Source organism: Neofelis nebulosa, chromosome 3, assembly GCF_028018385.1.
Source record: "Neofelis nebulosa isolate mNeoNeb1 chromosome 3, mNeoNeb1.pri, whole genome shotgun sequence".
NCBI lineage: Eukaryota > Metazoa > Chordata > Mammalia > Carnivora > Felidae > Neofelis > Neofelis nebulosa.
Genome location: NC_080784.1, coordinates 16,752,260 through 16,773,408, shown reverse-complemented (window position 1 = coordinate 16,773,408; position 21,149 = coordinate 16,752,260). Strand labels below are relative to the sequence as shown.

The 21,149-nt window shown below is 43.0% G+C and overlaps 1 protein-coding gene across 1 annotated transcript; it reads right to left on the bottom strand.

Annotated features, from left to right (window-relative positions):
* Positions 1 to 9,867: 9,867 nt before the first annotated feature.
* On the bottom strand, positions 9,868 to 13,872 carry SLC25A4 (solute carrier family 25 member 4). Its single transcript, XM_058720001.1, has 4 exons — positions 13,642 to 13,872; positions 11,819 to 12,305; positions 11,153 to 11,293; positions 9,868 to 10,315 (listed from the first exon to the last, which is right to left on the bottom strand). The coding sequence occupies exons 1-4, from the start codon at positions 13,750 to 13,752 to the stop codon at positions 10,158 to 10,160; spliced, it is 897 nt and encodes a 298-aa protein (XP_058575984.1). The 5' UTR covers positions 13,753 to 13,872; the 3' UTR covers positions 9,868 to 10,157.
* Positions 13,873 to 21,149: the final 7,277 nt, after the last annotated feature.

The following is a 21,149-nucleotide window of genomic DNA, read 5'->3' as shown; positions in this document are numbered from 1 at the left end:
AATGTGAATTCTTGCTCTGTAGCCACGATAATATTTGTTGTTTGTTTTTCCAAGTTAACTCAAGCTTTTGTAGCATGTGGACTGAACTTACTTTTCTAACCACCTTGGGCAGTAAGCCAAACGTCATGTTGCTAAATATCTATTCAGAATTTCTTGGTCTTAAGTTGGCATTGATAGATTTTGTCAGAAGATAGGGCCTGTGAAGTGTGGCAACAGTGGTGTTGAAAAAAAATCACGTGAACACAACCTGACAGATTTTTCTGCTTCTTTCTTTGGGCTATAATGTTCATTCATTGTTATTTGAAGCTCTCTTCTGGTGCCCACGTTTTTACATCATTTAGCACTCTACTTTATTTATTAACTTTAGCTCTGCTAAACCAGGGGTGTTTTGCTTTCTTTTGTGTTTAGCTTACTGCACTTTTAATGTTTGTATAACAACTTACCTTTAAGAAGAGATAAGGTAATGCTGAATTTGGACACCCGCCTGATATGGTAAGCCAGTTTTTAGAAATTGATTTTTAAGTTGTTAGGGAAAATCTATCTATATATATCTATATCTAGATATCTAGATATCTAGATATAGATATAGAAGATAGATATAGATATCTATATATAGATATATAAAAATATAAACCTTTTATGTTCATGACATTAGTCTCTGAATATATTTTATATGGCCTTTGCTGTCATAGGTCAGGATTACAACACATAATTTTTATAGATCAAGCTATACTTGGATTTTATTTTATTTTTTTTTTTTTTTAAATTTTTTTTTTTTTCAATGTTTTTTTTTTTTTTTTATTTATTTTTGGGACAGAGAGACACAGAGCATGAACGGGGGAGGGGCAGAGAGAGAGGGAGACACAGAATTGGAAACAGGCTCCAGGCTCCGAGCTGTCAGCACAGAGCCCGACGCGGGGCTCGAACTCACAGACGCGAGATCGTGACCTGGCTGAAGTCGGCCGCTTAACCGACTGCGCCACCCAGGCGCCCCAATACTTGGATTTTAGATACTAATTTCATGCCTTCAGTTTTTACTGCTTTGACGGCGGGTTCATCAAAGTATTGCTGATAGCTGGGATCCAACTTGGAGTAAAAGTTGGGAATTCCGAGCAGCAATGTTCGTCCTTTCAAAGCAGAATTCACAGGTCTGTCGTCATAAGTACTTATATACAATAAGTAAAAATAGAAGGATAGGAGTGGAAGAATATACTATCTTCTGATATAAGCCAAGCTACTTCGAAGGTTTAAGGGACACTTTTATGAAGGAATCGTAAGTATACTGTTTTTATTTTCAAGAACTTCTAAAAGGTGAAGGATCACCTAGCACCACTACATATTAGGTTCACTTGGACCTAATATATATACTTTGGAAATTTACGTCTGCAACTGGAAGTTATAATCCAGAATCTAAAATTATCAGGCAAGATTCTTATTGAGAGTTATTTTCATATCTGTCAATGTTCAACTAATTTTCCCTCCATTTTAACAAGATTTTATGAGAGATTTTGAACTATTGAGATTATTTCCTAAGGGATACCTATTTTATCTCACACTTTCCCTACTTTGTTCAGTCTCCATTAAAAAGCTGCTTTCTTAGCTACTACTCCGAATAAACGTTTTCTGGTTTGCTTATAAATGTAGTGTAATGCAGTTCTCAAACCATTAACCCAGTGTCCAAAAATGGTACGGGAGCAACTTTAGAAAGAGGTCATCGTGATACTTGTGCGCTTCTCCTGTTCAGATTCAGGCACTGCACACTATGCAGAGTGTTATGGCCAGTATAAGTCGGAGACACAGTTGAATTTATTATATTTTAATAATTAAATTTATAAGATGTTTAATATCTTAAACGCCAAAATCTTAACCTATAAATGATTGTATACCATCCTAGGAAATGTGCTTAATGCTAATGGCTACTTTATTTCCATGAATAAAGATTAGTAATAAACTTAAAAATCAACATCTTTTTTTAATTTCCCAATCTGTTACGTGTGTTAAGCCTGAAGAATTAGCTTGACATAGTGAAGAAAGAAAGAACAAAAGATAACTGAGTGTTGATCCTGTGCCCATCTCTCAAATATATTTTCTTTTTTCCCCCATAAATTCATATGTGGCAAATGTATTTTCTTGTTCCCATTTGAAAAATGAGAATAATAACTTTTTTTAAAAAAAATTTTAATGTTTATCTATTTTGGGGGAGAGAGAGACAGAGTGCAAGCAGGGGAGGAGTAGAGAGAGAGACACACGCAGAATCTGAATCAGGCCCAGGCTCTGAGCTGTCAGCCCAGAACCCGATGCAGGGCTCGAACTCATAAACTGTGAGATCATGACCTGAGTGGAAGTCGGACGCCCAAACGCCCAACCGACTGAGCCACCCAGGTGCCCCGAGAATAATAACTTTTATGTGCCTTACAAGTCTAAGAATTAAAATGAGGTTGGAAGGAGGGTATTAGTTATTTATATCTTCGAAAGTACGACATTTACGTGGGAAAGAGTTTGCTTAAAATTGCCTTGCCGGTCGCCTCTTTAAACCACATCATCTAATTTGTTCCGTAAAATTGTTAAGATGCTGCAACACCTTATAGCCTGATAGAATGTTTTGTTTTGTTTTTTTTTAAGCGTCCACAGCAACATTTCACGTGCATTATGAGTGATAAGAAATACTCTTTTTAAAACTTGCTGCTAAAGCTTCAATTTAGGAATTTTTTTGACGAGGGTTAATAATAATGATGCCATTGGAATAAATCGCTGAGTAGTTCCAGCAGTAGTATATGTGAGCTCCCAACTACAAAGTTCAAGGATGCTTACAGCAAATAAGATTACATCGTAGCAGAAAGTTTTATTTGATTTTAAAATTCTGGTGACAGATTTTTAAGCCACTGAGATATTTCTGGAGGCTCCATGATACAGTCTTAAATGTTCTGTGCCTCGGTTTGTAAGTTCAGGTAAGTTGCAGTATTTGTTCTAGATGACGTTTTTTAAGGTTTTCTTGTTTCACAAAGTAAACTTACGAGGTAACCTGTCATTAATTTACTATAATGAGACACAGGATTTTTTCCTACGAACCTAATTTGACATCCACTATTATAAAATGGTAAAAGAATGTAGGTAGATAGCTACCAAAAAACTATTAAAAACTATAGTTCCAAATTCTTACAGTATTTTCATTACAATGATAGTCTTCACCAAAAATCACACACTTATTTCATGTGTTTGGGAATTATCGCCAATCTCCAAGTTTGAAGTAAGCTTTGTTTTCTTTATTTCATTCTGAGAATTTTTTATTTCATGAAGAAAATACCTAGTATTAAGTAAATATATCTTCTTTGCATGTAGTTGTGTATACTAACTAGAAGCACCTAATTTTACCATTAATTTAAGAAGATTTAATTTTTAATAATATTTTGGGGAATGTGAGAGGGATGTGAGCATGACATAAAGATTTTGTTAACCATTTATGTAAATGCTACAGAAATACAGAAAGGGGCACCAAACATAAATGTACACCTCATGTATTGTTAGAACGCAAATACCCGTGTCACCAATAACCAGATCCAGAGTTGGAATATGCCAGAACTCGTGAGATCCCTTGGGGCTCCCTACGAGTCACGACACTCTTTTCCTGCCAAAAGGTAACTGCCATCTTAGCTTTCAAGACTGTTGTGTAGTTTTGCCCATTTTTGAATGTCCTACGAATGGAATTAGATTCTTTTGTGTCTGCCTTCTTTTGCTGTACGCATTCATGTTTCTGACATTCTTTCATGTTGCATGCAGCTGTAATTCATTTGTTCTCATTTCTGTATAATATTCTAGCGTGTGACTGTACCGTGATTTTTTTTATCCATTCTGTGGTTGATAGACATTTGAGGTGGTTTCCAGGTTTTTGGTTATTACAAATCATGCTAATGTGAAGTTTTTTGTAGACATATCTTGATTACATATGCATGCATTTGGTTGGCATATACTTCAGAGTGGAGTCGCTGGGTAAGATTTTGAGTTTTCCAGAGTGAGTGTACCAGTTTTCTCTCCAGCCAGAAGTATATTAGTTCCTGTTGTCCCATAGCCTCACTTATATAACCAGTTAGGTGTGTATATAGTGTTATGCCATGATTTACTCGCACTACTTTGATGACTAATAAGATTGAACACTTTCATGTTTATTGGCCATTGGGATATCTTTTGTGAAGTCCCTTTTCACAGTTTTTTGCCTGTTTTCCTATAGGTTGAATGTCATTTTCTTGTTGATTTGTAGGAGTTATGTGTTCTGGATACAATACAGTCCCAGTGTGAGGTATACTGCAAATATTTTCTCCCAGTCTGGCTTGCTTTTTCTTTTTTTTTTTTTTTTAAATTTTTTTTTTCAACGTTTTTTATTTATTTTTGGGACAGAGAGAGACAGAGCATGAATGGGGGAGGGGCAGAGAGAGAGGGAGACACAGAATCGGAAACGGGCTCCAGGCTCCGAGCCATCAGCCCAGAGCCCGACGCGGGGCTCGAACTCAACAGACCGCAAGATCGTGACCTGGCTGAAGTCGGACGCTTAACCGACTGCGCCACCCAGGCGCCCCTCTGGCTTGCTTTTTCACTATAAATGATGTCTGTGAACAGAAGTGCTTAATTTTACTTCAGTCCATTTTATCAGTCTTTTATAGTTAGTGCTCTTTTAAAATGTTGGATTTTATGAAATTTTCATTTAACCAAACACATGAAGATATTCTGCTCTATTATTTTCCAAAAGTTTGACCTTTCACATTTAAAATAAAAAATTTTTCAATGTTTATTTTTGAGAGAGAGAGAGAGAGAGAGAGAGAGAGAGAGAGAGAGGCAAAGAGAGAGAGAAAGAGACCTAGAATCCAAGGCAGGCTCCAGGCTGTCGGCACAGAGCCTGATGCGGGGCCCAAACTCATGGACTGCGGGATCATCACCTGAGCCCCAGTCAGACACTCAACTGACTGAGCCACCCAGGTGCTCCTTACCTTTCACTTTTAGTCATGCAGTTCATTTGGCATTGTTGTCTCTTTTTCAAGAAAGAATTCTGTTACCTTAATTATCGGCTTCCAGCTTTATTCTTTAGGTTTAATTTGCCATTATTTTTCTAATTCCTTGAAATGGATGTGTAGTTCACTGATATTCAGGCTTTTTTTTTTTTTTTCTTTTTTTAAGTAAACTCTGTGCCCAGTGTGGGGCTTGAACTCACAACCCCCAGATCAAGAGTCACATGCTCTTCTGAGTCAGCCAGGTGCCCACATCCTTTTTTATTTTCATTAAGTTCAAAATATTTTTGAGTTTCCATTGTGATTTCTACTTTTTAACCCATGGGCTCTTTAGAATATATTTTTATTTTTATTTTTATTTATCTATTTAAGATAGAGTGCACAGGCGCACAAGTGGAGGAGGGGCAGAGGACGAGGGGGGAGAGAGAGACAGAGACAGAGAGACTGAGAGACTGAGAATCTTAAGAAGGCTCCGTGCCCAGCTCAGAGACCAACATGTGGCAGGGTTCCATCGCACGAACTGTGAGCTCATGACCTGAGCCAAAATCAAGAGTCAGTGTCTTAACTGACTGAGCTACCCAGGTGCTCCTAGAATATATTTTTAATAGGATGTTTTAAAGTTACGTTTGTGTTTTTGGTTTATATGAAAAATTGTAGAAAGATCTTAAAACTCTACATCAGGGGTCTGCAAGTTTAAAGCCTCTGAGCCAGCCAGGTTTAAAAGGCTTTTACCTTTTTAAATGTTTTTTTTATTAATCAGAAGAATATTTGTAACGTGAATATTATGCAATTCACATTTCAGCGTGTGTACATAACTTTTATGGAACACAGCCATGGTTATTCATTTTCTCGTCCAAGGCTGCTCTTGCAATACAGCAAAGCCAATGTGTCAAAGACCATCTGGCCAACAAAGCCTAAAATATTTACTGCCTTGTCTTTCAGAGAAAGAGTTTGTTGACCCCTGCTCTGAATGGTGTTTTCTTCCAGACAGGATTTACTTTTGCTTCTGGCAGGCAGCAGGGTGCTCGAAGTCGCAAATCGCATTAAAACAGAGATTGAATCGGCATCAGTGACTGCAGGCTTCCAGTTCCCTTATTGTCACAGTGTCACCCTTCGGGGGTCCCAGTCCAAATGGGTGTTTATCTAGGGCTCCCCTTTCTTGGAAGGCCCTGGGTTCTGGTTTTTGTCCCTTTTCCCTCAAGAGGTCTATCAAATTGTTTCTAGTTCCTCAGCACTGCAGCTATGTTTTCCACAATTTGAAGATACTCCATGGGGTAAACTGACCCCCAAATACTAGGCTCACTTCTGTGGGTTCAGATCTTGGCGTTGGCCCCATAATATCACATGCCTTATTCTCCAGTGACTTCGAGCAGATTTTTATTTTAAATATTAGTTTGAATCCCTTTTCTAGTAGTTTTCAGAGGGAGCATTGGTTTGCACTTACCTAGTCTGCCAATATGGAAACCTTTATAAACCACAAACTCACTTGTTTTTGAAGAAAATTCTTAGATCTTACGGTGAAACTGACAAATGAGTTGTGCTGATCTTGAACCTGAAGGTGTTTGGCCCGCTGTCTAATGAAGCAGCCCAATTTTCTTTTCCCCCACTGTGTCCTTTCCAGGGTTGGGGATGGTGATTAACATGATCCTATTGTCTTTTCATACCCATGACAGAAGCCTGAGGGTGAGTCTAGCCTCTTCCCTCTGGCTTCTTTTAACCAGCACTCCAAGCCCCTTAGCCCTGCTGTTATGTTACTCTTTTGTTTCTGCTACTATCTCCTTGTCCCCCAAGTCATTGTCTACACTGCTGCCAAAGTGCTGCAATGGAAATTTGATCATGTCACTTCCCTGCACAAAAAGCTCAGCGGCTCTTTTTTTTTTTTTTTCAAGTAGGCTCCACATCCAACAAGGGGCTTGAACTCGAGATCCTGAGATTGAGTCATGTGCTCTACCACCTGAGCCACCCAGGTGTCCCCCTTCAGTGGCTCTTTATAGATTGTTGTGTATATATCATGCCTGAAGGAAGCTTAGCCAACACACACATTTTCTCCATAAGGAACATCACTGCCTTCTTGTACTTAGGAACCCAAGACATCACTTCAGTACTGTGCTGGGGGGCCATTTTAAACAGTGAAATCATCGACAAAACACAGAAATGTAAAGGCCTCTTTCTTAAGAGTATGACAGCTGAAACTAGAGGGCAGATCCTATCTGGCCTTGTTTGACCCGTTTTTCGCCACTCGGTGCATACCCAAGAATGAACACAGAGAGGTTAGAAATAGAATTTTAGGAGGAGGCCAGTTTGCAAATACATGATCTTTGATGAGGGTCAACTGTACTTTATCATGGAGTGATTAAAAACTGACACTCAAGAGAAACAAAACTTTTAAAAGGAATTCATGGCATGAACTTTGTAAAAATGTATTTTTAAAGACTTGGAAATTGAATGTAAGGCAGCCAGAAATTTCCATCCATTATATGCCCCCACATGCTTGTCCCCTTGCTATACATGTTGAGGATTCCCCCAAACTGGAGGACTTGCCCTTCCCCAGATATTCTGCTGGTTCTTTGTCTGTGGGTTTTAGGTGCATGTTTTCCTCACTCTTGCATTCAACAAACACTAAACAGTGTCTGTTGCCAGGCACCCTTCAAGGCTCCAGGCACGTGGCAGCGAAAAAAATAAGGATCACTGCCCTAGGAGAGAGCTTCCATTCCCTCCTAGCCCTGCACGTCGTAGGTGTTTGTAAATTTTGCCTCAGCACAAGCTGTGCTGCGTTATTTTATACAAAGTAAAATGGAAAGGAAACCGTTGAGATTTAAACACAGAACAGTTGAGGCAAGTTTGTAAATGTTACCATCATGGGCTAACCTCTGTCATCTTCCATGGTTTTTCTCCTAGACTCAAAATATAAAATAAGGTGGCTAAAAAGAAGATGCCTATAGGTGAGCCTGTAAAGGAGAAAATACATTAAAAAGGAAAAGTGCTTTTTTTTTGGCACTGGGGCGTGGGTGGTAGGTAAAAGGAGGGCTGCATTTAGGAAGTTTTGCAGGAAAGGGGGCTAGTAAGAAATTCCTGGGGGCAGGACACTCAATTCTGAGTTGTTAGTTTAATGTAAACCCTTTTCATCTTCTCAGACTTTCAAGTGTGACAGCTTTGCCCAGTGACAGTGCAGTGAGAGGATTTGTAAAGACAGGATGTCCCCAACCAGATGACAGCAATTCTGACAGAGGCTTAGTTCTGGGAGTTCCTGGTGAATGGAGTAGCTGGAAGGAGGAACTGAGTCAGTGTGCTCTGGCTCTTCTCTTTAAGCAGATCTTCTTTCCCCCAGGGCAGCAGAGATAACTTTAGCAAAAAAAGAGGGGGGGGGGGGGGGGTAGAGCTGACACCTGGGTCACGTGCAGAAGGCAGATAACGTGTTACTATTTAATAAATGGGATTCCTCTTCTCCATCTCCCGTCCCATGCCAGGGAGGACCCAGTTAAAGACTGGAAAACAATTTCAGTCCTTGGTTGGTCTATGAAGACTCATTGATCATTCCTTGCTTTCAGTTCCCAGCTGTGTTTCATGGCTCCTCCGTCACCTATTCTTAGGTTTCAAAATACTGCAAGGGCTGCTGGCCTTACTTGAAGATAACACTCCACAAAAGTATCTGCCCTACTAGCCTGGCCTGATCAGCACCAGAATTTGGACCATTCATATCCTAAGGATGAAAACAACATGAGGATAACGTATCCAGAAGGCCCCTAACGCTACATGTTTGTGACCTGGCCTTGAAATGGGATCGAGAGACTTTCTTTGTAGTTCCTTAGCCTGTTTCCATCGGCATAGATATCTGCTACATTAGGACAGATGTAACCTTGGCTACCGTGGCAAAACAAGCAGTGAGTTTTTCTCCTTGGGAGGGAAGAGTGAGTAGGCACAAGAGCTTGGGAAGGAGGGTAAAGAACAGAAGGTGCAGAGGCGCACCCCCCTCAAACCACCCCCCAGGAAAGATACACGAGACGTGTGCCTGCCTTCCAAGCTTGGCCTAGGACGCAGGGACTGGTTTCCAACGAATGGCTAACAAGCTAGAGCTGCATCAACTATTTGGACTTCAGAACCAAAAGTACTTTCCAACTGGAAATTGTCCTGACTTTTCTCTTGCTCACCAATTTATGAGAGTCAAATGCAAAACTGTCTTTGCCTCCAGGTCTTGCTAAGTTGTCACAGAGAAGACTGCTGGCGGGTCCTTTCTATACCCGTGTATCTAACTCTAGCTGTTTTCTTTCAGGCCCACATCTCCTGCCACTCCCCACATTTCATCTGCCCCCTTCTAGTCCTACTCAACCAAGATTATAGTAGACATTACATTATTTAGTAATGGCCATTTCACTCCTCTCCCTACCCGCATTTAAGCTTCTTTCAGAATGAATTCCCGTCTTCCACAGAGCCTAACAGGTATTAAATACTAACCTGTTAACTGACTCTCAACCAATGGTGTCCGCTTGTGAGACTGAAGCATCACAGTTCTCTAAAGGCACTAAGAACATTCCCTAATCTCACAAAATTCTTGAAACTGCTCCGTGTACCCTCAGAGTCCCTGCAGATTGCACGAAAGCACATAAAATAAGGTGGGATTACGAAAGCTATGATCCATGCCGCCATGTTGGAGCCTCAAGCACCATGGTATGAGGTAAGACAGAAAAGTGCATAAACGTAAAGTGTGAAAGCCCAACTTGAAGCATTGTAGGTACTCACAAGATACACAGTATGATATCTGACATTCAGAAGCTGGGCCACAGAGTTATAAATGAGTCCTGCTAGAAGATCTGCATTGCTGGTCTTATTTTTAAATCCACACAGCAGTTAGTAAGAACTCAGTAAAACAAGGTGTGTTAAGTGGTCTTTATTGGGGTGTCACATTAGGTTATCTTCTTCATTATCAGTTCTTCAGTTAATTGTACAAGTATGATAAGTTATTTCATATCTGACGTGGGAATTTAAATGTAAAATAAATACAAAATACATCTGTGGTTTAATGAACACTCAATGAAGCATTTTTTTCTGAGGTATTCCTTTCAGTCTGGTTTTATCCCAGATCTATCTTTTTTACTTCCCATAGGAAAAGTCTATTAAACCACACAATGGATCTGGAACCAATGAACTTGAGTTTTGATTACATTAGACGTATTTTTTGATCTCATCATACAATACCAATACGAAAGCTCCGCCCATGCCTCTCAACACATTGGACCAGGCACCTTTGAAGAAAGCCTTGGCTCCTTCATCTTTTGCAATCTTCCTCCAGCAGTCCACCGTCCCAGTGTACATAATATCCGCTGTGGAAACAAATGTCGGTAAGGGCTCCAGAATTCTAGAGGAAAGAGGCTTTTCCTCTGAAAGACATCTGCACAGTTAGAAAAGTCAGTCACTTCAGCTCTAGGCATCCTGCTAAACACCCCCTTCCTTGCATAACTAGCAGGCAGCATCTTTTGTCAAGCCCACTCCTTCAACCCAAGATCAAGTGAAGAACTGGGGCGGTTAACCAGCTCACCCACACGTGGTCAAGCTGTACAATCAGGGGATCGGGTGGAGCGGGAAGTATTAAGCTAGACGGTCCCCTTTCTTATGGGTGAGAAAACAGGTGGAGTCTCAGATTCTGCTGCCCAAGAGGACACCGTTAAAAGAGACACAGCTATTAAGCTGAACCATATGGCACTAAGGTTTGACTTTTTGACCTCAAAAATGGCAATTTCCTATGTTTCGATCTATGGCAGCCAAAACCGCTCCAGGCCATCTCACCCAACAAAGACATCCTCTCCCACTAACACCTAGAGTAGCAAGATGACAGAAGCAAGAATTATTTTTAAGTAAACGAATTAATTCATTTTCTGTGTTTCTGTACCCCGGCCCTAAGGGAAAAGGGCCTAAGGCCTCTGTAATACTAGTCGAGTCACATCTCGACATCTCATTTTTGATGTTCTTATCCCTTTGATAGAAGCAAATTCTCTTCTCTAAAGGACCAGCTGACCGTGCGAGGGGAGACTGATCATAAGTTTTCTTTCCTAAGTCCTTATCACATCATTTTAACAAGGAGAATAGTGAAGACTGGAAGGAGCACTGACTGCGGTTCTCCTTGGGCAGAGAAATAAGAGACCCACAGGTGTCAAGCTTACCCCCTTTCCGGCCAGACTGCATCATCATCCTACGGCGGACAGTGTCAAAGGGGTAGGACACCAGCCCCGCGACCGCTGTCACGCTCTGGGCAATCATCCAGCTCACAATAATGTGCACATTCTTGGGGTCAGGCAACATCCCTGTGTGCAGAGGCAAGAAGCCAAATGGCTATGAAGTGATTTCTCTCAGCAGCTCAGCAAAAAGCAGGAAGGGATGGAGAAGAGGCTACCATGCCTCCAACTCCATGCCCTACCCTTCTGGAAGGACCTGACCTTTGTGGGGCGCCTCACAAATAACCAGGCAGCCAGCCAAAGCTGGGGGCTGCCCTCGGGATCCAGGGAACCCCGAGTTCTGCCCAAGGAACAGGGCATGTGAAGGAGATCCCCGAGTTCCAAGTCGTGAGTGACAGAGCTGTGGCAAGGGGGAAGCAGGCTCCCCTTCTCCCTCTCTGAGTAACTCCAGGCCAGAGTTTATTTCAGTAGAGGACAAGGAGAGCCCTTTAGCCATTTATCCACACCGTACCACCTCATTCAGAAGCTTCAGTATAGCCCAGGGGCTAGGGGAGAAAAAACCCAAGATTAATAAATAGAAGGTCCTCTGTGAGTGACAGACCCCTAGGGACCTTCCTCCTCCCCACTCCGCACCCCCTGAGGCCCCTCTCTCACCCTTGGCAGTATCATAAACTCCAAAGTAGGCAGCTCTGTAGATAATGATGCCCTGGACAGAGACGCTGAAACCCTGGTAGAGACCCTTCAGGCCATCAGACTTGAAGATCTTGGTGAGACAGTCGCCCAGACCACTGAACTCACGCTGGGCAGCACCCTTGCCCACGTCGGCAGCCAACCTGGTCCTAGCAAAGTCCAGTGGGTAGACAAAGCAGAGGGAGGTGGCCCCAGCTGCCCCACCGGAAGCCAGGTTACCGGCAAAGTAGCGCCAGAATTGCTTATGCCGGTCCACGCCCCCCAGGAAGATCTGCTTGTACTTGTCCTTGAAGGCGAAGTTGAGAGCTTGGGTGGGGAAGTAACGGATCACGTTGGCCAGGTTACCCCTCCAGAAGGAGAGAAAGCCCTGCTCCTTGGGGATTCTCACCACACAATCAATGATCCCTTTGTACTGCTTCTCAGCACTGATCTGTTTGCTGGCATGCTGGACCTGTGGGGGGAGGAGAGGGGAGGGCGGAAGGAATTGGGTGAGGACGGCCAGAGCGGGGGGGGGGGGGGGGGGGGGGGGGGGGGGGGGGGGGGGAATGGAAAGAGGATAGGAGGAAAATGAATGCTTACCACTCCCTGATTTTCTTTCTTAAATAAATGGGGAAATCAGATATCAAGTCCAAATAAATATGTCGGCTAGTTGGATAACAAGCCAAAAAAATCCAATATTGCCCCACTTATCAGGGCATTTGAGAGAAACGGTTCTTCCCCAAATAAACTGAAAATATTTCATTGTAAACAGAGTCATGTATGCACTACATTTTCCCTAGGTTCCAGAACTGTACTGGGGGCTGAAAGGGAGGTAAAGGGCCCTGCCCTAAAGGGCCCCTGCTCTAATTTAACAGACAGGATGGGCAGGAGCTAATGATTCTTCAATTTCACGGAGTCTCCCTGGAGACCAGGATCTCTGAGTACTAGATGCTCTAACAGAAGGAGGAGAATAAATCCACCAGATATTAGAGCGTGAAAAATTGCAAGCAGATTATGCAAGTAACTAATTATTGAGGGGTCTGTTGCTGTTTGCAAGTGAGCAATTTGTTGGGGTTTTTCTTTATGATAATTTTGACTCCCAAACTGAGGAGGCCCAGTTTCTCATTGAGGGGCCCCTGCCTTCGGGGCAAGTAGAGAAAAACACGATGGAGATGATGATAAACCAGAGATCAGGCTGCAGAGGAAAAGATTTGGGGACAGGGTAAGACAATCTGAATTTACTCTAAAAACTGCTACTTAATCTGTCAAAACCTGTTTCTTCCGCTGCGAAACGGGAGAAAATTCCTTACAGAGGTTATGCAAAGATAAATAATATATATGTCAGCCTACAGCGTTAGTGCGTGGGTCACAGTAAGCTGGCTTTTGAGTAACAATTATTTTGAGGTTTTTATTGTAGACGGTGGATGCACGGGGGAAAAGGTGCAACGAACACTGAAAATCAAAAGGTGAGGCCGACCTATGAGGCCTAAGCGGAGCGTCAGTGCCGTCCCAGGAGCAGGATCTGGCTGGCGGTAACCCACTCGGGGTGGCTTTCCATATATAGACACCCGAACGCAGGGCGCCACCCGACACCAGGAATCTGCTACTGACGCTGGACCTGTCTCTACGCAGAGGGCACCTTCCCCTTCCAGTAGGCCGGGCGGCGGGGCCTGTGGCCTAGCACAGATTTGCGGCGGCCGGCCCGGCCCCGCGCCCGCGCGCCCCCGCGCCGCTGCAGCTCGCCCGCGCCCCGCGCGCCCCGCCGGGCCCGCACCAGGCTGGCCGCGCCGCGCCCGCGCCGTCCTTACCTGCAGCAGCAGTTTGACCCTCTCGATTGGGGCGACCGCGGTCTTGGACACGGCAGCGGCGACGCCGCCGGCCAGGAAATCCTTCAGGAAGCTCAAGGCGTGATCAGTCATGGTGACTGCCGGGCGCACACAGCCTCCGGGAGCCGCGCTCTCGCTCTCGCCTCCGCCCGGCCAGGCACGGCCGCCCGCTCTCCGTCCCTGCGCGACGCGAAGGGGCCGCTCGCGTCGCCCCGCAGCCCGCCTTATATCCCCCGCCCAGTCTCTCGCGAGAGGAGGAGGGACCCCGGGGCCGTGCGCGCCGTGCGCATTGGCTGGGCAGGTGCCTGGACACCCCCTCGCCGTCCCCCTCCTCGGCAGAGGGCAACCGGGGCGAAGGCGCTTCCGGGAGGCAGGGGTGGGCCGGGGGCTGTGCCTTCGGCTTGGGACGTTTAAAGGGCAAATTCATGTTATCTGTCCCGGCGAGCGGAGGGAACACCGTGTCTCCGCAGCATGTGGGCCGCTGTATTTATAGCACAAGGAGGCTTAGGCTGGGGCCGACCTGGGGACCGACGCCTCCAGCAGGGCTTGCTTTAACCTCGGGCCTGCACGGGACCCCCTCCTGGCCAAGGGATTTCAGGCTGGGTTTCCCCCCCCGCCCCCTTCCTCCTAACGGTTTCCCTCACCAGGCTCACTGCTTGGATTTGGGCCCCTTCGGAGTTGCGTGCTCTCGAAAATAAATCAAGATCCTCCAAAATAAATGCTAACGTCGCTTGATGCTGTGATTACCTCATAATCTGGCAACCTGCCGAATCCCCTCTTCCCTCCATTCAGTCATTCAGTCATTGATCCTACCATGAAATACTTACGTCCTGGCATTCAATGCCACCAGGAAAGGTCGAGTGCAGGGGGGACTCCAAGAACGGGGGCCTTACAGGACACTTCTTTTGAAAATCCCTTAAGGGCTTAATGTGCTGTTTTGCTGTCAACGGAATCTCAGGACATTTTCTGGGCAGAATGTTCTCAGGCAGCTGTCGGCTTCTTGAGGGTCACTGCTGTTAGCCTTTCCATTGGAGTTGCTGGGTGAGTGTGGTATCGAGTAAGAGAAGGTCGAATCCTTGACTGTATTTGCCCCCTTTTTAATAGGCGCCTGGGACATATGCTCTCTAGTCTTAGGAAACTGATTGCAACTTCGTGTCGGGTTGTTGGTTTTTTTTTTTTTTATTTTTAATGTATTACTATGAACTTTGATTTTCCTTTTTTTTTTTTTTTTGTAGGCCATTCATATAATCATGCAGGTTTTCAAATACAGCTGTTCCTTCCCCTAGAATGATTGCGATTGGCTTTTAACTGTAAACGCTTCACTCAAGTTTCTTCCCATGTTTGTACATTTGACAAAGTTTATGCATTTTTTCACAAGCTTGCTGATGAATGCAGACCTCATGTTAGGTAATTGAACTCAGCTGTGTGACGCCCTGGGTATGGAAACTTCAGCAGAGAGAGGTCACTGGTTGGGTGCCGGGACCACAAAGGGTATGCATTTATCTGAGGTCGGGCAGGCAAGAGTCCAGAAATCTAGGTGAGCAGTATGAAGGCTAGCAAATGCACGCTTACCAAGGTCAGAGCAGGCAGAAGGTTAAGAATTCAGCATAAACGGAAAAGCCATTTATGCATTCATTCAACAGTCACGAGCATTTATCGTGTACCAGGAACAAAGTTTGGCCCTGTGCATTCACTATGAGATGGTTCAGTCTCCCAAGAAACTAACAGTTTAGCAGTGGACATATTTATCCCTTGTTGAGCTTTATTTGGTACAGCTTCACATACAGATTTTCATGGATCAACAAAATGCACATAATAGTGTACTGGGTTCCATTCTGCTAACATTGAGCAGTTGCCTAAACCATTTTCCTTATGCATTAGAGATGTTTCTTATTTTCACTATGAAAAATAATGCTGTTACATACTTGCACAAAGTTCATTTTCCCCTTTGTGATTTTTCCTTCTCTTTTCTCTTTCCTAAAGTGGAACAGATTAAATGCCTTAAAAGATTTTTAGCTCTTGCTACATATTGAGAAGTTGCTCTTCAGAAATGATGCAGCCCGCCAGCAGGGTCAATAGGTTATGGATCCTCCTCCAACACTGTCTTAAAAAAAAAAAGCATCTTTTAGTTATTTGTGCCATTTAATTAGTTCTAATTTGCACACCTTTGCTATGGAACTGCACATACTCCATGTGATTCCATTTAGTTTGTCAGGGTTTTCCTTTTGTATAAATTTTTTTTAATTAAAAACTTTTTAACCTTTTTTTTTACTTTATTTATTTATTTATTTATTTATTTTTTAATTTACATCCAAGTTAGTTAACATACAGTGCAATAATGATTTCAGCAGTAGATTCCATAATGCCCCTTACCCATTTAGCCTATCCCCCCTCCCACACCCCCTCCAGGAACCCTCTGTTTGTTCTCCATATTTATGAGTCTCTTATGCTTTGGTCCTGCTCCCTGTTTTTATATTATTTTTGCTTCCCTTTTTTTGTAAATTTTTAATCTTCGGTGACTGCCTATGGCGTGAAAGCAGAGTATGTATCTGTATTTATAATTCTTTATATATTTGGAGCAATAAATATGTGTTGAGCAGTGTTCATTTTGTTTTCTTTTGATACTTAAAAAAAATTGTTTTAGTGTTTATTTTTGAGAGAGAGAGACAGAGGGTGAGCAGGAGAGGGGCTGAGAGAGAGGGAGACACAGAATCCCAAGCAGGCTGCAGGCTCTGAGCTGTCAGCACAGAGCCCTACATGGAGCTTGAACCCATGAACTGTGAGATCGTGACATCCAACGTCGGATGCTTAACCGACTGAGCCACCCAGGCGCTTTGATTTACTTTTTTTTTTTCTTTTGATACTTTTTATTACATTGATTTAACAGTGCTATATATTTAAATACAAGCAGATCCCTGTTACAATGATATACTTCATGTTCTGATATAAATGTATCTCTTTCGCAGATTAGTCTATCTGTCCTACTAGCCTATTTCCTTCTACTTCTTTTGATCTCATCTCATACTGTACCATTCTCGGGTATCCCAACACTAAATCTTAAGTAGATATCTCCTTTTCTCCATTATTTGTCTTAGATTACTAATGCTAGTTTGTCATATATGAAGTTCTTAAGTAGTTTTAATGAATGAAATCACCACATCGTGACTTATTTGATCACCGATCTTCAAAAAAATAAGACAACTTATATGTGATTCTACAACCACTTAAAAAACAGAAAGTTTTGTCTGCCTATATGTCTGGATTTGTTTTTCCTATCAAGGTATTCAATTATTTAAATATCACTAGACAATTTTTAATAGATATTAAAATGAAATATTAACATATTCACTCAGGAAGTATTATCATCTTTTTACACTTGATTTTACTAGTCACAGTTTTTTATGTTTTCTAAATGGAAGGTATCGCATTTCTCCTTGGCTTCTGTCCAATTATCCTGTCGTGTCAGGTGACCTATAGCTGGAATCCTTGACAAGAGGTTTTCCACGGAAATTCATACACTGTCCTCTCCCTCCACGGGCTTTCTCAGAAAAGAGAGGCCTCAGATGTCCTCAGGAGCATGAGCTGCCCGCGATCACAAGATCCATGTATCACTTACACAGGCAGGGCAGAGAATGGCACCCAGCAGAACATGTGTCCACCTGCCAGTCCCAGCACTCTGTGGCTTTCTGCCAGCATGAGAATGGCCAAGGTATCTAGGAGATAAGAGAGACAACTCTGCCTTCAAATGTGGCATAGAGTCCTGGAGGCTGGCGGGTGGGGGGACAGGGCTATATAGAAATGAGAGCAAGGTATTGAGCTAGTCTCTTTTGAATTTGAATTTGAATTTTTAAATTCATGTTTATTTATTTTATTTTGAGAGATAGAGAGAGAGTGAGCATGAGCAGGGGAGGGGCAGAGAGAGAAAGAGAGAGAGGGATAGAGAGAATCCCAAGCAGGCTCTGCACCATAAGCACAGAGCCCCCCGTGGAGCTTGATTTCACGAACTGTGAGATCATAACCTGTGCCAAAATCAGGAGTTGGAAGCTTAACCAACTGAGCCACCCAGGCGCCCCATCTTTTTGGCTTTTTTTTAGTGGAAACTTTAAGGAATCTTTGATATTTTACCAGACTTGGAATAGAGAACGGGAGCTGCTAAAGAGGAAAAGGTACAGGAAATAAAGAAAAACACTTAAGGGTTTGCTGATCGTGGTGATAATGCAATGCCCGTGTGTAGGTATATATCTAAAACTGTTAATAATTAGTACATACCATTACTATTTGTTAATGGTAAATTTCCCCATTAAGCAAAGAGGAATTAATTCTGAGAACTTATTGTTTTGATGGCATAAGACCACATATAAATTTCTGAATTTCACTCAAAAGTATTCACACTGATGCATTGCTTCCAAAAAGGCAAAAGAAAAGAAATGCAATATTTCTCTGCCATTCTTGCTCATTAGCTTATCAAGTGAGAACAATGCCTTAATTAACAAATCCTTTATAACCAGGTGCCATTAGAGTAAAGTCCTTATCAAAGCACACACACACACACACACACACACACACCACATACCTTTGTAAGTAGTGGGTATTCCTACAAAATGCTTCAACTACTAGTCCCTATTGTAGCTAATGCCAGGGAAAATTATGAAACTACAAAATGTGTCTTTTTTTTTTTTTAAACCCACTGTTCATTCTAGAAGCTTTTTACCCTTTAGTGGTCCACTCGTTAGGGTATGCGTTTTCCTCCTACTCTCCCACACCAAAATAGAAATGATCGGAACCATTAGCACCCAATTGATTCACTCATTCATTTACTTTTTTTCTTTTTTCATCTCTCAACAAACGTTATCAGATCCTCACTTCAGACACCCAAAACTTTGTAGGGTACTGGTGATATGAAAATCAGAAAGGTAAGAGTGTGGTGTCTACAAGGCCATTCCAGTGCAAGGGGTGACAGGGTCCAACGAGGGCCCCGGTTGTCTTCCCAGTGAATAACTTTCAATGTGGCACCTCAGAGTTTGTGTTTTTAACAGCGTATGAATGCTTCTGAAACAAAAAGCTTTGTTAGAAAGATTTTAGGCACCATTATTTAAAGGCTATGATTTCTGGGGGCAGAGGAGCCCCTGAATCATAAAATAAATAAATGGTCAGAGGGACTTGTTTTCCTGGAAAGCCCTTATCCCTGGAGAGTTCGCTCACTGGGCTGCTGGAGGCAGGGGAGCCTGGCACCCCACTCCCCAACTAACACAGGCAGATCCCCTCCTTCCTAAAGAAAATTCCATAACTTCTCTCCCATTCATAATCTTAGCACCCCTCCTTACTTTATCCAAGACTCCAACAAGCATATTCAGTATTTTATGGCGCAAGTAAGCTTAATTGTATGGATAGTAATAACACCTCCGACTATAAGTATCTATTTACCTTCCATGTGGACACTTCTCTCGTTTCTGACTTGCATTCTCTGTGAATAAAGCCATTATTCACTGGGAGTTGATTTTTAAGTACGTTTTGAACTGGCTTCCCTAGTAGTTAGTGTTTCATACAACCTACCAACTGTGTTTTTTAAAAGTTTTTGTTTGAGTAACCTCCACACCCAACGTGGGGCTTGAATTCGTGACTCCAAGATCAAGAGTCCCTCACTATTCCTACAGAGTCAGCCAGGCACCTCCCCCCCCCCTTACAAATCTTTTTTTTTTAATTTTTTTTTTAACGTTTATTTATTTTGGGGACAGAGAGAGACAGAGCATGAACGGGGGAGGGGCAGAGAGAGAAGGAGACACAGAATCGGAAGCAGGCTCCAGGCTCTGAGCCATCAGCCCAGAGCCGGACGCAGGGCTCAAACTCACGGACCGTGAGATCGTGACCTGAGCTGAAGTCGGACTCTTAACCGACTGAGCCACCCAGGCACCCCCGACAAATCATTTTTAAAAACATTTCAGTGAATTCTGTAAGTCTGTCTCTGACCTGTATACTAAAATGGCATGCCATCTTTTTTATGATTTAGGGGCTCATCTGCTTTCACTTCATCAACAGGACAATCCCTGTTACTATTAAAATCAATGTTATCAGAGAGGCCATTTTTGCTCTGTACTGTTGAATAACAATATTTTGCTATTTTAACGCATAAGGGTTTTCCCCCCTATATGCTTCTTTTAGCCCATGACCCTTTTCTCATGCAGATAGATAGATATTCTGTGTTGTTGCCTCAGAAAAAAGAAAACACTCAGAAAGCAGAGAGAAAATAAAAACAATTCTTGGCATTAGAATTTCCAAAAGAAGAGAAAGATTTCAAGTATAAACAGTGGATTTGGGAGAATACCTAAAGGAAAGTGAATTTTCCTGCCCACCCCATCCTTCTAAAGAGTATATCAAATTTTCCCAAGCCTGGGGAGAAAGGAGGTTATGTTAGAGAGGAAGCAAGGAGCAAGATGTTAGTGGGGGTCCTTGAGAAACAGGGGCTCTGTACTCTCCCCCGCAGCTCAGAGAGGCAGCAAGAAGCAGGAGAGAAAAGGCCGGGTGATGTTTTAGTACGCACGTCTATCCAAGTAGCGTAAGGGAGGAGGTGAACAAATCCCAGCCCCTAGCAGTCGGTTAAGCGTCCGACTTCGGCTCAGGTCATGACCTCGCGGTCCGTGAGTTCCAGCCCCGCATCGGGCTCTGTGCTGACAGCTCAGAGCCTGGAGCCTGTTTCCGATTCTGTGTCTCCCTCTTTCTCTGACCCTCCCCGTTCATGCTCTGTCTCTCTCTGTCTCAAAAATAAATAAACGTTAAAAAAAAAAAAAATTATACAAATCCCAGCCCCTGTAGGTTAGTCTCCCAGTGTGAAGGGCCCCAGATAGCCCCCATGAAGTTTCTCCTGCCCCAGGAGGTGTGGGAGCAGCAGAATAACATTTTGTACCCAAGGACAACAAGGTTAGCTGAAAACAAGCCAGTCCTGAAGAGCTTCATGGTTGGAAATGAGGCAAATGTGCAAAAGTGACCTTGAGGACCTGGCCTCTGATGCCAGCATGGGTAGGTGAAGATCAGACCATATGCTCCCCCCTTCCTACCCTTAGTACTCCAGAAATCCCTGGAATTTAGATGTAAATCACTGCAAAAAGGGGAGAGAGAAGGGGACCCCAATTGTTTTCACCACTTGGCAGAATGGAGTCTCTTAATAGAGATTAAGTTGCCTCATACAGTTGAGTTTCTAGGCCAGTATTTGTATTTGCTATAGTATTTTCTTAGTTTTAAAAGAAAATATATTGAAGACATATCATAATTTTGGAAATTCTTTACTGTTGCTTGTTCCATCAAGCACATTTATTTAAGAAGGAGATACAGACTTAATTGACAGAAAGTGAGAGAGAGAGAGAATGGCGGTGGAGGGACTTCAGGGCTATAACTATAGTTATGGAAAACTACAGTTCTCCTTTTGAAGTTCTATGAAACTCCAGCTTATGCATTATTTAAATGGCTAAACTAAATAGGTACAACTTACTCTTGGA

What these genes read in the sequence shown, in the direction of transcription:
- SLC25A4 (XM_058720001.1), bottom strand. Translation starts at nt 13,752, where the DNA reads ATGACTGATCACGCCTTGAGCTTCCTGAAGGATTTCCTGGCCGGCGGC. An exon ending in GGGTCAAACTGCTGCTGCAG is followed by an intron (nt 12,306 to 13,641) that starts GTAAGGACGGCG and finishes CTCCCCCCACAG; the next exon opens with GTCCAGCATGCCAGCAAACA. An exon ending in GCAGTCTGGCCGGAAAGGGG is followed by an intron (nt 10,316 to 11,152) that starts GTAAGCTTGACA and finishes TTGTTTCCACAG; the next exon opens with CGGATATTATGTACACTGGG.